The sequence below is a fragment of the Mesoplodon densirostris genome, chromosome 20 (genome assembly GCF_025265405.1).
Source record: "Mesoplodon densirostris isolate mMesDen1 chromosome 20, mMesDen1 primary haplotype, whole genome shotgun sequence".
Lineage (NCBI taxonomy): Eukaryota > Metazoa > Chordata > Mammalia > Artiodactyla > Ziphiidae > Mesoplodon > Mesoplodon densirostris.
The window spans coordinates 33,883,148-33,898,791 of NC_082680.1; the positions used below are offsets into that span (position 1 = coordinate 33,883,148).

Sequence of the window (15,644 nt, forward strand, 5' to 3'; positions counted from 1 at the left end):
CAAATAATAAATGCTAAAGAGGGTGTGGAGAAAAAGGGAACCCTCTTACACTGTTGGTGGGAATGTAAATTGGTGCATCTACTATGGAGAACAGTATGGAGGTTCCTTAAAAAACTAAAAATAGAGCTACCATATGATCCAGCAATCCCACACCTGGGCATATATCTGGAGAAAACTCTAATTCAAAAAGCTACATGCACCCCAATGTTCATAGCAGCATGATTTAAAATAGCCAAGACATGGAAACAACCCAAGTGTCCATCAACAGATGAATGGCTTAAGAAGATGTGATACACACACACACACACACACACACGCACACACACACACGCTGGAATATTACTCAGCCATAAAAAGGAATGAAATATTGCCATTTGCAGCAACATGGATGGACCTAGAGAATATTATACTAAATGAAGTAAGTCACACAAAGAAAGACAAATACTATATAATATCGCTTATATGTGGAATCTAAAATGAATCCATAAAATGAATCCATATCAGAAACAGACTCACAGACATAGAAAACAAACTTATGGTTACTAAAGGGGAGAGGGATAAATTAGGAGTATGGGATTAACAGATACAAACTACATAACAGGTACATAAAATAGATAAACAAGGACCTACCATATAGCACTGTATAATTATTGTACTGTATAATTATACCTACTGTATAATTATATTCAATCTTATAATAATCTATAACCAAATCTAATCTGCCAAAAAACCCCAAAACCAAACCCTGTGTTGTACACCTAAAACTAACGCAGTATTGTATATCACCTCGACTTCAATTATAAAAAGAGTCCAGGACAGTCTCTGTGCAGGGGGTGCCAGGACCAGGAAGCCCTGCAGCGCGTCCGCACGCAGGGAGGACCTGGACCAGGCGGTGTGCAGCGGGTGTACAATTATGCTGCAGGAGACAAAGGGTGGAGAGAAGAGGGGTGAGGCCGGCCAGGTGAGGCCTCCGCGAGGGGAAGACGGCCTCCAACGGGGAGATGGCGTCTGGGTGGCCGAGGCAAGGAAGGACTCAAAGATGAGGCCGAAGGTTTGAGGACGTGGGATGATAAACAGTGACGTCAAGACAATACATGTGGGGGCTTCCTTGGTGGCGCAGTGGTTGAGAGTCCGCCTGCCAATGCAGGGGACGCAGGTTCGTGCCCCGGTCCGGGAGGATCCCACATGCCGCGGAGCGGCTTGGCCCGTGAGCCATGGCCGCTGAGCCTGCGCGTCCGGACCCTGTGCTCCGCAGCGGGAGAGGCCACAGCAGGGAGAGGTCCGCGTACCGCAAAAAAAAAAAAAAAAAAAAAAGAAAAGAAAAAAAATACATGTGTTTGAGGAGTTAGGTAGTGAACGTTTTGGGAAACGAAGAATAAACTATTTTCAATTTTACTAGAAACCCAGATGGCAAGGTTGAGCACATAACTGAAACATGGAATTGAAGTTTAGAGTGAGGTCGGGATGCACAGTGTGAATGTGGGGATTACTTTACAGATGCCATCGTGGACGTCGCTGGTCCGGAGAATGAAACCCAGGAGAGACCCTTGGAAAAGCATGTGCTTTGTCAGGACACAGAAGAAAAGAAAGACAGGGGAAGGAGAGTCCTGATTCAAAAGGAAAAAGAGGGAGAGGGAATTCTGACTCCTAAATAACTGGAAGGAGAGTAGGGAGGATGCCTTGCCTCCAGGACAGGAGAGGTTCTGACCTCAGAGACGGTCACTTCAGACAGACGGGGCAGGCTGCACGGGGACACAAAGGACTGGGCACAAGTTACCAGGGGAGGAGCAAAGAGTGTTCGGCGGGGCTCAGCAGGCGTCACTGAGCTCCTGCCACGACCCGCTGCGCCCGCGGGCAGGACAGAGCAGCCCAGGCGCTCAGGGGAACGTGGACGCTTCAACTGGGTTGCTGGGAGGGGAAGGAGTACGGACGCCAGGAACTAGGCCGGGGATGGGGACACAGGGATAGGAGAGAGCAGGGAAAGAGGGTGCTTTTGAGGAGAGAGAAAAGCTCGGCTGCTTAGAGTTGAAACGTGGCTGCACGGAACCACGTTCAGGCCCCAGTGTGCCTCCTTAGGGTAAAGGTACAAGCATATGGGTGTTAACAGGGCAGGCACTGCAACTCGTCCTGACTTAATGCTCTCCAGGTGTCCTGGGCCTCCTGTTGACTTCAACTCAGAGGACAGTGAGAGAGGGACCTGTTACAGCGCCTCCATTGAATTATGAGCTTGTTTCCCAGTCTTCGACTCATGTTTCTATGCTGCAGCGCTCTCAAGTTTGCTCTTAGGGACTCAAGAGGCAGTGCTGTAGAATGTCACACAAAAACAGTGACGGGTCACGCACGTCCTTGGCAAGGCCATGGCCAGGCCCATTCCGCTCTGACGGGGGAGGGTGACGCCGCTCATGCAGCGCGTGTCGGGCCCGCAGGGGGCAGGAGGCAGCGCCCGGAGGTCTCAGCGGGGTCGTCTCCTCCACTGAGGTCAACGCGACCCCTGGGGCTATGACTGTGCCTCAGAGTCAGCACCTGGTCTCCACTCCGACTGATCCACTTGGAGGGACGAGCACAGTAGCAGATGTGCATGAGAGGGAGAGGGATGGAGAGAAGGAGAATCGCATGCTCTACCCCCACTGAGAGAAGACCACGGACTTGGAGAACAGAAGCCAGAAGAACAACAGAACCAGGGCCCCTAACGCATCATGCATGAACTACACCAGGGCTGACGGAAGCAGGGCTCCTACCAACCCCAGGCTGCCGTGTCCGCATGCTCCCTGAACTCACAACATCCCAGGACTCTCCCACCACTCTGGCCGCTCCTCTAGGTCACCCGCCTCCAACCCAGAAACCAAAGGGTGAATGAATGCCTGGCCGGTGGGGCCTCTGGGACTCGGGTGCTACGGCCATGTCCCTTCTGACTGATGCCCGTGCCAGGTCTGCCTTGCAATACTTAGAGCACCACCGAGGCTGTTACGAACCCTACTTGACCACAAGGAAATTGAGGCTTAGGGAGGGTAACTTGCCCAAGATCACAGAGGTGGTGAAACTGGAACCAGAATTCAAAACTCGGCTGTGAGATGGTAAAACCTGTGTTTAGAGCCACCTCTGATGCATTGTCCAAACGGAAATACTTTTGAGAGAAAAAAAGGAAACCCAGCAACAGGAATGGCAGGAAATGAAGGACGCAGGGCTCTGCTGAGCAAGCGGGGTGTGGGGTCACTGTCATGTGCCCTCGTGGCCCCGCAGAGCTGGACAGCTGCAGCCTCATGTGCACTTAGTGAAGAACAAGGCCCAGTCCTACAGGCACTTCCTGAAGTTCACCTGGGTAATAACGCTGCAGTGACTAACACAGGCCCGTCTTTTAAAACTTCAAAAATATGTATGCTTACTATAGAGACAAAAGGACAGGAAGGAAGTTGGAGAATGTGCATGGCACCATGGTCCAGGGAAGCAGGTGGTGGCACAGACAAGTGAGAAGGTGAGCCAGGAGGGAGGCCCGCTGAGTCCACAGCTCGTGGAGGTGAAAGGGGAGGGCAGCCAGTGAGCATCTGCATCCGCTGCTCAACGCACAAGGCACCAAGTCCGTTACACTACCCGGCCCAGAGTCAGGGGCACAGACAGGGCCGGGACCAGTGGCTCAGAACAGACCTGGAGTAGATCTGGACCTGAGTTCAAACCCTGATTCCACCGGTGACCCACACAAGTTACCTTCTCCAAGTTTGTTTCCTTATTTGTAAGAATAAGGGGGGCAACGTTCACCTCCCTGGATTCTTGCAAGGATTAAATGAAACAACATAAATAAAGGCTTCTGGCTGGCACACACGAACAGACAAGCAGGTTGGTGGGGAAAACCTCCCTGGGATGGAGCAGGTGGGGTGCAGTGAGGTCAGGAGTAACCAGGGGACTCCCGGGTTTCTGGCTTTGGTGACTCAGGGCCACAGATCATGGTGGAGACTGAGAGGCAGGACCAGGCCTGGGGGTGCGGAGAACCGTGGTGATGCTGATGAACTCGGTTTTGCATCAAGTGTGCAGGGCCTAAGGGTCTTCCGAGCGGAGATGCTCATTGGGTAACTGACATGGAAACCAAAGCTCAGGTGAAAGGTCTGGCTTTGAAATACGGGTGTGAGAGTCTGGCATAAAAGCAGAAGAGATGCCCCAGGGAGAGAATAGAGACCCTAACCTTAAGCTAGTCTCTGAGTCTGTGAATGAGCCTCAGGGAGACCGTGAACATTGGGAAACTCTACACGAAGCGTCCTCCGTGTGCATTTTCCTGGTCCAAGCTTTTCATAAGTTTTCCGCGGAGTCTATGCGCCCCCCAATCCCACCTCAAGGTTACCAACCACCGGGGTAGAGTGAGACTCCCCTGGGGAACACGGGTATTCAGGGTCAGGCAGAGACGAAAAAGAAGCAGTCATGGAGACAGCAAGTGACCGTGACACCAACAAGAGACTCTGAGAGGCAACGCACAGGGTCAGACGCAGCTGAGGAACCGACTGAGGTAAGAAGTGACTCTAGCAGCAGAGGTCACGTGCTGGGTCAGGAATGAAGGGAGAGGAGGAAGCAGACACGGCAGGTGGCACAAAGCAAGGCTTTATCATCATTTCATGAAAAAGGGAAGGTTTTGCATAAAGGAACTTGCCTGAGAATCCACAAATGAAATTTCACAAGCCCGAGTCTGTTTCAGGGGCACACGTGGAGCCTCTCGGGTACCACACACTGTGCCCAGAGCCCAGCCTCCTGCGTGAGGCTTCTGTCAGCTGGAGAGAGGTCCATTGCTAGGCAGCCTCCTTTGTGTGTGTTACCAGAGAGAATCTTACAGAATAAATGCTCCATGGCAGGATGCCGATGCAAGCACGTGTTCAGACGCGAGCAGGGCACCTGAAGACAAAGCTCCAGGTAAGCTGAACAGGTGGTATGTTTGTCAACAGCATTGGCTCCGGGAGAGTCAGACTCAGGGTCACTTACTAGCTGCTGCCCTGGGCAAGTTATGAAGGTCCCTCAGCCTCACTTTCCTCACCTGTAAAAGGTGAACGGTAACTCAGCTCCAGGCCTGGCTGTGATTATTTAATGAGATGATATATTTAATCTCAGAGTTCAGGGTCTGACATGGCGTCAGCTCAATCAGTGCTGGCTGGTGCCATGTTTACCGTCTAGAGCAGTGCTGTCCAATGGGCGCTCTGTCTGTAATTATACATTTTCTAGTAGCCCAATTAAAAAATCAAAAGAGGGGCCTCCCTGGTGGCGCAAGTGGTTGAGAGTCCGCCTGCCGATGCAGGGGATACGGGTTCGTGCCCCGGTCTGGGAGGATCCCATATGCCGCGGAGCGGCTGGGCCCGTGAGCCATGGCCGCTGAGCCTGCGCGTCCGGAGCGTGCGCGTCCGGAGCCTGTGCTCCGCAACGGGGGAGGCCACAACAGTGAGAGGCCCGCATACCGCAAAAAAAAAAAAAAAAAAAAAAAAAAAAAAAAATCAAAAGAGGAGTTTGCCCAAGATGATGGAGTAGAAACACCCTGGGCTCACCCCCTCTCACGAGCACCCCAGCATCACAACTATCTGCAGAACAGCCATCGATGAAAAAGACCAGAACCTTCAAGAAAAGATATCCTACAGCTAAAGACATAAAGAAGGAGCCACAACGAGACATGTACTCCAGGTGGGTGACCCACAGGCTGGAGAATAATTGTACTGCAGAGGTTCTCCCACAGGAGTGAGCGTGCTGAGCCCCCGTCAGCCTCCCCAGCCCAGAGTTCCTACAGGAGGAAGATGACCCCCAGAGCATTTGACTTTTAAAGGCCAGCAGGGCTTAATTTTGGGAGCCCCACAGGAGTGGGGGAAAGAGAGACTTCACTCTTAAAGGGCACACACAAAATCTCACATGCACCAGGACCCAGGGCAAAAAGCAGTAATTTGATAAGAGCCCGGGCCAGACCTACGTGTTGGTCTTGGAGAGTCTCCCAGAGAGGTGGGGGTGGCTACGGATCACCCTGGGCCCATAAATACTGGTGGCAGACATATTTGGGAACATTCTATTGTGAGAACATTGCTGTCGGCGGCTGCCATCTTGGCTCATGAGCGCCAAGATCTGGTCCCACCCAACAGCCTGTAGGCAGCTGGGATGCCTCAGGCCAAACAACCAACTGGATGGGGACATAGCCCCACCCATAAGCAGGCTGCCTAAAGACTTCCTGAGCCCACAGCTGACTCTAGACACACCTCTAGGCTTGGCCCTGCCCACCGGCGGGCCAAGACCTAACTCCACACACCAGTGGGCAGGCACTGACCCTTCGCTCCAGGAAGCAGGCACTGGTCTCTAGACCAGACTCACTGGCCAGCAGGCAGACACCAGAAGCAACAAAACTATGATCCCAAAGCCTGCAGATCCAGCCCAGCCACAGCTCACCAGACCCTACTGTGGGACCAGCTGGAACCTGGCCCTGCCCACCACCAGGCCAGCACAAGCTTCAGGACACCCCGGACCCCAGACCCAACTGTGCCAGCAACTGGCTCCCCCACCACCAATGATTTGAAATGAGTTCTGGGATCCCTGGGCCCTGCAGCCAGACTCCAGGACCTGGCTCTGCCTGCCAGCAATCCAGCACTAGCGCCAGGACCTACGTTCACCTGTCAGTGGGTGCGTAACCCCCCTGGAGTCTCTGGTACCCTGATTCCACTCACCAGTAAGCCAGCACTAGCCCCAGGGCCCCCCAGGATTCCTCAACCAGTCACCTCGGGACCAGGTCCATCTACACAGCAGCCAGCAGCATCCACACAAGGCAGGGCCTGAGGACCAACCAGGCCTCCCAGATGGCCCGCATCCTCAGCCCCTCTGACAGAAGGGCCGGCACAGTCCTCTTAGGGGGCACCCCTAGAGCCTCTACCTTGAGTGACAAGGTGGGAGTGCACTGCTGGGACACATAGGACATATCCTACAGAGGGCCACTTTCCAAGGCCGAGAAACATAACTAACCTACCACGTACATAAAAATACAAATCACAACTTAGACAAAGTGAAGCAGCAGAGGAATGTGTTCCAGATGAAGGAACAAGATAAAACCTCAGAAGAAGAACCAAGTGAAGTGGAGGTCGGCAATCCACCCAAGAAAGAGTTCAGGGTAGGGCTCGTAAAGACGATCAAAGGTCTCTGGAGGAGACTGGATGCACAGAGCAAGAAGTTCGAATGTTTTAACAGAAGAGTTAGAAAATATAAAGAACAACCAAACAGAGAAGAACACAATAACTGAAATGAAAAATACACTAGTAGGAACCAATAGTAGACTAAATGATACAGAAGGATGGATCAGTGAGCTGGAAGACAGAGTAGCAGAAATCACTGCTGCTGAACAGGAAAAAAGAAAAAAGAATGAAAAGAAATGAGGACAGTTTAAGAGACCTCTAGGACAACATCAAATGCACTAATATTCTCATTATAGGGGCCCAGAAGGAGAAGAGAGAGGGAAAGAGCCTGAGAAAATATTTGAAGACATAATAAGTGAAAACTTCCCTAGCCTGGGAACGGAGATAGTCACCCAAGTCCAGGAAGCACAGAGAGTCCCATACAGGACGAACCCAAAGAGGAACATACCAAGACACACTGTAATTAAAATGACAAAAATTAAAGATAGAGAATATTAAAAGCAGCAAGGGAAAAGCAACAAATAACATACAAGGGAAGTCCCATAAGGCTATCAGCTGATTTTTCTGCAGGTCAGAAGGGAGTGGCACGATATATTTAAAGAGATGAAAGGGAAAAACCTACAACCAAGAATACTCTACCCAGCAAAGGTCTCATTCAGATTCGATGGAGATATCAAAAGCTTTACAGACAAGCAAGAGCTAAAAGAATTCAGCACCACAAAAGCAGTTTTACAACAAATGTTAAAGGAACTCCTCTAGGTAAAAAAGGCCACAACTAGAAACAAGAAAATTATAAAATGAAAAAGGCAGACATACAGTAAAGGTAGGAGATCATCCACATACAAAGCTAGCAAGGAGGTTAAAAGACAAAAGTAGTAAAATCATCTATATCCACAATAACCAGTTAAGGGGTACACAAAACAATTAGATGTAAAATATGATATCAAAAATAGTAATTGTGAGGGATGAAAGTACACAAGCAGGGTTTTTTAAATGCATTTGAAATTAAGAGATCAGCAACTTAAAAGAATCACGTATATATATATATATATATATATATATATATATATATATATAGGCTGCTATACAAAAGCCTTCTGGTAACAGCAAACCGAAAACCTATAATAGATATACATACAAAAAAGAAAAAAGAATCCAAACATAACAGAAAGACAGTCATCAAATCATGAGAAGAGAACAAAAGAGGAAAGGGTTGGGGGGAAGACCTAAAAAAAAGAATCCAAAACATTAACAAAATGGCAATAAGAACACACATATTGATAATTACCTTAACTGTAAATGATGGACTAAATGCTCCAACCAAAAGACGAAGGCTGGCTGAATGGATGTAGAAACAAGACCTGTATATATGCTGCCTACAAGAGACTCACTTCAGATCTAGAGACACATACAGACTGAAAGTGAGGGGATGGAAAGAGGTATTCCATGCCAATGGGAAACAAAACAAAACAAAACAAAAGCCAGAGTAGCAATAGTTATATCAGATAAAATAGACTTTAAAATAAAGACTGTTGGGCTTCCCTGGTGGCGCAGTGGTTGAGAGCCCTCCTGCCGATGCAGGGAACACGGGTTTGTGCCCCGGTCCGGGAAGATCCCACGTGCCGCGGAGCAGCTGGGCCCGTGAGCCATGGCCGCTGAGCCTGCGCGTCCGGAGCCTGTGCTCCGCAACAGGAGAGGTCACAACAGTGAGAGGCCTGCGTACCGCAAATAAATAAATAAATAAATAAACTAAAATAAAATAAAGACTGTTATAAGAGACAAAGAAGGACACTACATAATGAGCAAGGGATCAATCCAGGAAGAAAATATAACAATTGTTACAGTTGTATATGCACCCAACGTATGAGCATCTCAAAATATAAGGCAAATATTAACAGACAAGGGAGAAATTGACAGTAATGCAATAATAGTACAGGACTTTAACACACCACTTACAGCAATGGGCAGATCAGCCAGACAGAAAAATGAGGAAAACACAGGCCTTAAATGACACATTAGACCAAATAGGCTTAATGAACATATAGAGGGCTTTCCATCCAAAAGCAGCAGAATACACATTCTTTGCAAGTGCTCATGGAATGGTTTGCAGGATAGATCTTGTGCTAAGCCACAAAACAAGTCTCGGTAAATTTAAGAACACCAAAAACATACCAAACATCTTTTCTGAGCACAATGCTACGAGACTAGTTCTATCAGTTTTTCACAACAGAAGTTCATTACTCCCTTAAATTTAACACTTGGAACACTACGTTTTGCACCACAGTGGTTCCTCTGTGACTACAGAAAAGGAAAAGGTCTGAGAGTCTTTCTCCGCTTCCCCTATAAAGACAGGTCTCCTCTGTGTCTCATCTTGCTCGGTCTTTGGTGATCAAGCCACAGAGAGTCAAGGCCGTGTTGTCATGGCTGGGGCTCCCCAGGCTGAAGGAGGCCGCAGCTGCTGCTTGTCGAGCCCTCAGCATGTGTTCCTCCTTGACGGTCTGGCTGACTTAAGTGCTACTTTTCCTTAGTGGTTCATAGCGGGGCTGTGGCTTTGAGCTTGTCCTTTTCTTGGCTCATAAATATATCTATGTCCACCCCATTCCTTTACCAGTCTAGCTCACCACTTAGCAGTTGTTTCACTGTCATCCGGTCATTTTTTTCTCTATATTGCCTACTGTGGTGAGTTTTCAAAAAGCATCACTAGACTTTTAGTGATACTAGCATATTGTGTATCCCAGGAACCTGTCCACCTTACAGTAATCCTCAGGCTAAAGTAGGAGAGGCTAAAAAACAATCAGAAGTATGGATTTAACTCAGTAATAGATCAGCAAATCATTTCGAAATGTAGCGTGAAAATATGATTGTTAGAGAGGGACAGAAATTCTGGACCTCGTCTGCCCGCTGGGGCGTAACGAGAGGGCAGAAGCTGCAGGGTCCAGTCTGGTGGCCGCTGCCCACAGGTCACTACTGAGCACACGAAATGAAGCTGCTCTGGGCTTAGGTGTGCTAGACAGGTAAATGACCAGAGACTTGGCGGGAGGAAAATTAATGCAAAATACCACATTAATACTTTTATATTCATTATATATTGATATGATCATATTTTGGGTATCTTGGGTAAAATAAAATATATTAAAATTCATTTCACCTTTTTCTTTTGATTCTTTTCTGATTTTAATTTACTTTTTAAAATTTTTATACAATTTTAAAGGTTACACTCCATCTACAGTTATTACAGAATATTGGCTCTATTCCCCATGTTGCACACTACACCCTTGTAGCCTGTCTTACCCCCAGTAGTTTGTACCTCCCCCTCCCCCTCCCCTACGTTGCCTCTCCCCCGCACCGTTAACCACTAGTTTGTTCTCTACGTCTGTGAATCTGCTTCTTCTGTCACATTCACTAGTTGGTTGTATTGTTTAGATGAGTTAAGTGATCATTAAAACAGTATGTTGCTATACACCTATTCCACCGTGTAAATCAACATACCTTTTCTATGATCACTTAACTTATAAAGTAACATAGGTTTTTGAAGAGCTAGATTCAAACCCTGCAAAGGAAGAACTTAAGCGAAGAAACGGAAATTATTGTCTGAAGTCAGCACGAGGAGAACAATTCAGCAAACATCAGAAGCCCAAAGTGTTTTAAAGAGCCCGGGCCGACGATTCCAGGGGCAAGACCCCTTCTGCTGTCACCAGGCTGCAGAGTCACCCACCACCATAATCTGATGTGTTATGTTCACAACCAGCATGGTGCCCAGCGGCCTGGTTATACCTGGTAAACTCTGACTGAAGGATGCAAGGAGATGAAGGAGCCAGTTCAGAAAGATCAAAGCTCATGCTTCAGTTTGGACGCGTTACCTCTAGAAGGAAAAACACGTATCTATTTGGAGAGTGTAGGGTACTGTGAAACCCAGCAGATCTGGGCACTAACTGGTGGTGTGACCTTGCATTTATTACTGAACTTCTCTGATTCTAAGTTTCTCCATCTGTAAAATAGGACAATTGATACCTATTTTGCAGAAATATTGTGAAGATGACATATAATGTATGTAAAAGTGCTTTGCGTGGTGTCTGACAAAACAGGTGTTTAATAAATAGCTGCCATTGATGATAGTAATAATAAATGAGATACTCATATTTATTTCCGTATCACTATAAAGGCTTAAGTCTAAAAGATGCCGCGTGCTGCAACTAAAGATCCCGCGTGTCACAACGAAGATTCCACACGCAGCAACGAAGATCCTGCATGCAGCAACTAAGACCCGGCGCAGCCAAATAAATAAATATTTAAAAGAAAAATAAAGGCTTAATTGGAAAAAGGTTTTAATGAAAGGCAGTACAAGGTAAAGGTCACTAAACTGATTTCCTTTTTGAGTCTGTGTATACAAGTTAGATTCATGCTCTCAATCTTTGAAACCCTGAATGGTTTTATCAAATTTAATTTTTCCTGGCTTAATGAAAAATGAAGAGAGATTGATCTTGAATACTTCTCTGTAAGTGACCTTGAAAACTGTGTTGTTTTTCCAAATGATAACATTTTATTACAGAAAAAGCATCCCAAATATAGGATTTCATAAACACTGATAAGTGAACAAGTGCAACTTTAAAAGTAAATACAGGGCTTCCCTGGTGGCGCAGCGGTTGAGAGTCCGCCTGCCGATGCAGAGGACACGGGTTCGTGTCCCGGTCTGGGAAGGTCCCACATGCCGCAGAGCGGCTGGGCCCGTGAGCCATGGCCGCTAGGCCTGCGCGTCCAGAGCCTGTGCTCCGCAACAGGAGAGGCCACAGCAGTGAGAGGCCCGCGTACCGCAAAAAATAAACAACAAAAAAAGTAAATACAAAGTAAAGAGGCAAAACCTACAAGCATTTTGCCTTTAAGAGAAAATGTAATGCTCTCCTACAGAGGTGATCCCACCCAGAGCACAAATGTGGCTCCATCTCCTGTAAAGACATCAGGTTTGCTTTCTGAACTATGCCCAGTTTAACAATTTCAAAATGATAGCAAGAGGTGGCACGGAATAAATCACTAAGACCAATTAACTTTCTATTGACTACTACTCAATAAAGGCTCCCCATCACACTGTGACAATTTAAAGCCAAAAACTGTGCTTTTTTTAAAACAAAATAGGTATTCATCCATAACAGAATGTGTGTGTGTGGGGGGGGTGTTAATGTGTGCTTTTCCACATCTGTGTGTGTATATGCTTTAAGCCTGATGTACAAGGAATTCCTCCTCACCCATGGTCCCAAAAGGCCTTCTCAAGTTACCAGGGATTCCTTGAGTCAGGAAGACGTAGTACGTCTGAAAAATAATCTCACGCTAAAAAATTAGTATTATGACTTTTTTCCTGTTAGTAGTATTTGCATTTTAAGAGTGAATTTCCCTAAAAAAGAAAACTCAAAGAAATCTCTCTTAGAATCTAGGAAATGCAAACAGCATTGCTACAAAGATTTTGACACAAAGACTTTGTATGCTGGTAGCAGAATATTAGTTGTCTGTGACAATAAGGGGATAGAACTCTTCCTCAATTCCCCTCAAGTCCAGCTCCACGGGTGACTTTTTACTGCAGCTTAAGATCAGTCTGGTTTCGAGTAAGAGATCTGCTTTTGGCCTCACAACTCCGGGGTAATTGCCATGTGTGTGCATGTGTGTGTGTGTGTGTGTGTACATGCACGAGCATGGAGACTTCAAGTCAATAAACTGCACCATTAAAATCTCAGTAACACTGAGGGTCCAACTGCCAAATTGGACCTCGCACCTGGCTTGCTTCTGACTGGTGTGAAACGTGGGAACGAGCGGGGAGGCATCCCATGTGCAGGCTCCCAGGCAAGGCGGGCTCCGCTTACCTTTCTTTGGTCTGGGTTTCACTGGCAAGGACTCCTGTTTTTCCATTGCTGCTTCTCTTTCTTTCCATCGGCGGACCTGCTCCTCCCTCATCTTGAAGAACAGGATCTGTTTCTGTTCTTCGCTGAGCTCTGCCAGCAGATCAGGATCTATGTACATCTCTGACAGTATCTGTTTCAGCATCTTTGCAAGGCTGGAGTCTTTTACACCTGTGGCAAAAGTTCTTGAAAATGGCTTCCAGGGCTGCCTTCACCTGGGCTGGCCCTGGGAGGCACCCACAGACCTTCCCCAAGACTGGAGGGGCTGGGACAGTAATTCAACACACTGGCTCTGGGTTCCCGGCACCAAGCATCCTGTCCAGAACGCCACTCGTGAACCTGCAAAGAGCAACAGCCAAAATGCAGGGCGTGTTAAAAAGTGTTAAAATGTGCAGACATGGGGCCAGGACAGGCTTAGGAATAAAGCTTGGAGGAAATACAGTATCGCTTTTCATTTCACAAGAAAGCTGAAGCAAGCTTTGTTAAGAGTTTGTGTAACCTGAATCCTGTAATTTCCAAAGATACTTTATCAAAAAACAAAACAAAAACCCTAACTTTTTACAGGTCAATCTCAGGGAAACAAAAAAATTAGCAGAGGTTTGGCCTTCTCCCAACTAAGCAAACATACTATTACCTCAGAGCCCAACAAACCACTACGAGTTAAAGAGACAAAGGCACAGGGAAAAATTGAAAGAAGTTATTTCAAAAGGAAATACCGTTTTTGGGATTTCTCAGAATTACCCACCCAAACCCAAACCAAACCTAAGCCATGCTCAAGGAAGGAAAAAGAAGAAATAAAAATTAGACCACAGTGCCATTTTCCCATTTCTCCTTAAAAGTAGCACTAAATAAACACAATTATGTACTTTCATCTTCATGTGCAGGTGCAGGAGAGAACATTCATGTACATTTTGGAAGGTCACCAGGTTTTAGGTGTACCTCTTCCAGATAACCTAATTTAATAGGGTCTAAATTTACAGACCAGATAAACTGGGGGAGTGGAGGTGACCAGGCTCATCACAAAGGGTCCTGGCTCTGTAAGAGAGTTTCTCAGAGGAAGGAACCTTGGACCTAAGCACACAGGTTGTTTCATGGGGGTGCCTACCCCACTGCGGTTTCATTCTACTTCACACGTTTCTATTTGGTCTATTTAAAAAAATATACCAAACCTTCATATTTTTGTAATCAGAAGGAAATAATGTATAGATTTCCATTCTGAAAAAAAAAAAGACGTTTATTTGGTTCCAGTGTAATAGGATACACAAGAAAAGCTTACTTATTTTGACTTTCCAGGATCACCTATGGTCTAAGAAACTGATGAATCCTTTTGTGCTCACAATGCCTCAATGATCCCACCACCTAGCCATGCCCTCTCAAATATCTTTTTCTCCAAACTAAGTTCAAATGCTCTTAAACCTCAGACTAGTCACTTAGCCACACCATGGCTCTCCCAGTTCCATCACCTGGTCCTTCTCCAGCCAGACTGTGATGCCCCTCTCACCCCTGGGAGGCCCCTGCAGCTTCACCTTTTCATACTCCTCCTCATGCATCTGTTTCTCCATTTACACCAGTCTTCAGAAACAAGCATGAGCAACAGCCCAAGAGCCAGGGTACCCAGAGTGGTTTGCATACACAACACATAGTTCGATTCACTAACGAGTCATTGTGTAGCAGGGACCTTTATTGAGGCTACCACGACTCCCGCTAACTGCATCCTACAATCTGTGGCATTCAACTACCAAAACTCAAATGGAACACAACGTTAAGAGAAAATTTAAATTAAAGGCACCGTCTGACTTTAACTCAGTCAGCCATGCCCGCCCCAGGCTCCCTGGCTAGCTTTGTATTTTGCTTTGAGGTGATCTTCAAAGGCTGTAATGGCCACAGTACTGAAGTTCTGGCCACAGTACTGAAGTTCTGCGATGCTTTCTTGACTCTTGGGTCTCACAGCTTCTCCAGGGGTGGGTCAACTAAATCCACACTAAAGGGAGGTTTCCCGAGGCTGAGCTCTTATCTGTATGTGTCAGAACCGCAGGAAGAATGCAGGTCCTCAGCTCACTGGACTCTGGTGCTCCGAGACCAAGTGGTAAGAAACCAAAGTGAATGAGTCCTTGACATTCCGGTAAATGTCCTTATGCTGGCACATTCCTTGAGCAGGGGTTGACTTCCACAGAAATTAAACATGGGGAAGGGAACAGCCCAGTGAAGCTGGAGGCTTCCACTCTGTTTCCCAGTTTGAATCGGGTGACTCGCAGCAACAGGGACAGTGTGGGTTGAGCCTAAAAACTAAAACCCTGAAAGGGCCAAATAACCCCCCCACTTCCCCACCCAGAGCGCTCCTGGTCACAAGTGCTGACACCTGCCGCGCAGCCACTACCTTGAGCGCTTGACATGCAGTAACTAATGAATCTTCGCCATAATCTTGGAGTTCAGTCCCTCACTATCCCCATTTTATAGAAGATGGAAAGGGGTACGCCGGGCGGTCTGGCTCCAAGTCAATGCAGCAGAGTCTGTGAGCCCAGAATCAGAGCATCATCGGGATGCGGTACAACTGGAGAAGTTTTAGAATGAAAACCAGCAAGTTCTCGCGAGAGCGGAAACGCTGAACCGAAAGCGCATGAGGCAGGGTCCC

The 15,644-nt window shown here is 47.2% G+C and overlaps 1 protein-coding gene across 2 annotated transcripts in view; it reads right to left on the reverse strand.

Moving 5' to 3' along the window:
* SH2D4A (SH2 domain containing 4A) overlaps positions 1-13,157 on the reverse strand; it is a 57,259-nt gene extending 44,102 nt beyond the window's left edge. For both annotated transcript variants that reach the window (XM_060086035.1, XM_060086034.1), the window contains exon 1: positions 12,977-13,157. In XM_060086035.1, the coding sequence (XP_059942018.1) occupies positions 12,977-13,157 (181 nt within the window). The remainder of the gene's footprint in view (positions 1-12,976) is intronic.
* Between the last annotated feature and the right edge of the window lie 2,487 nt (positions 13,158-15,644).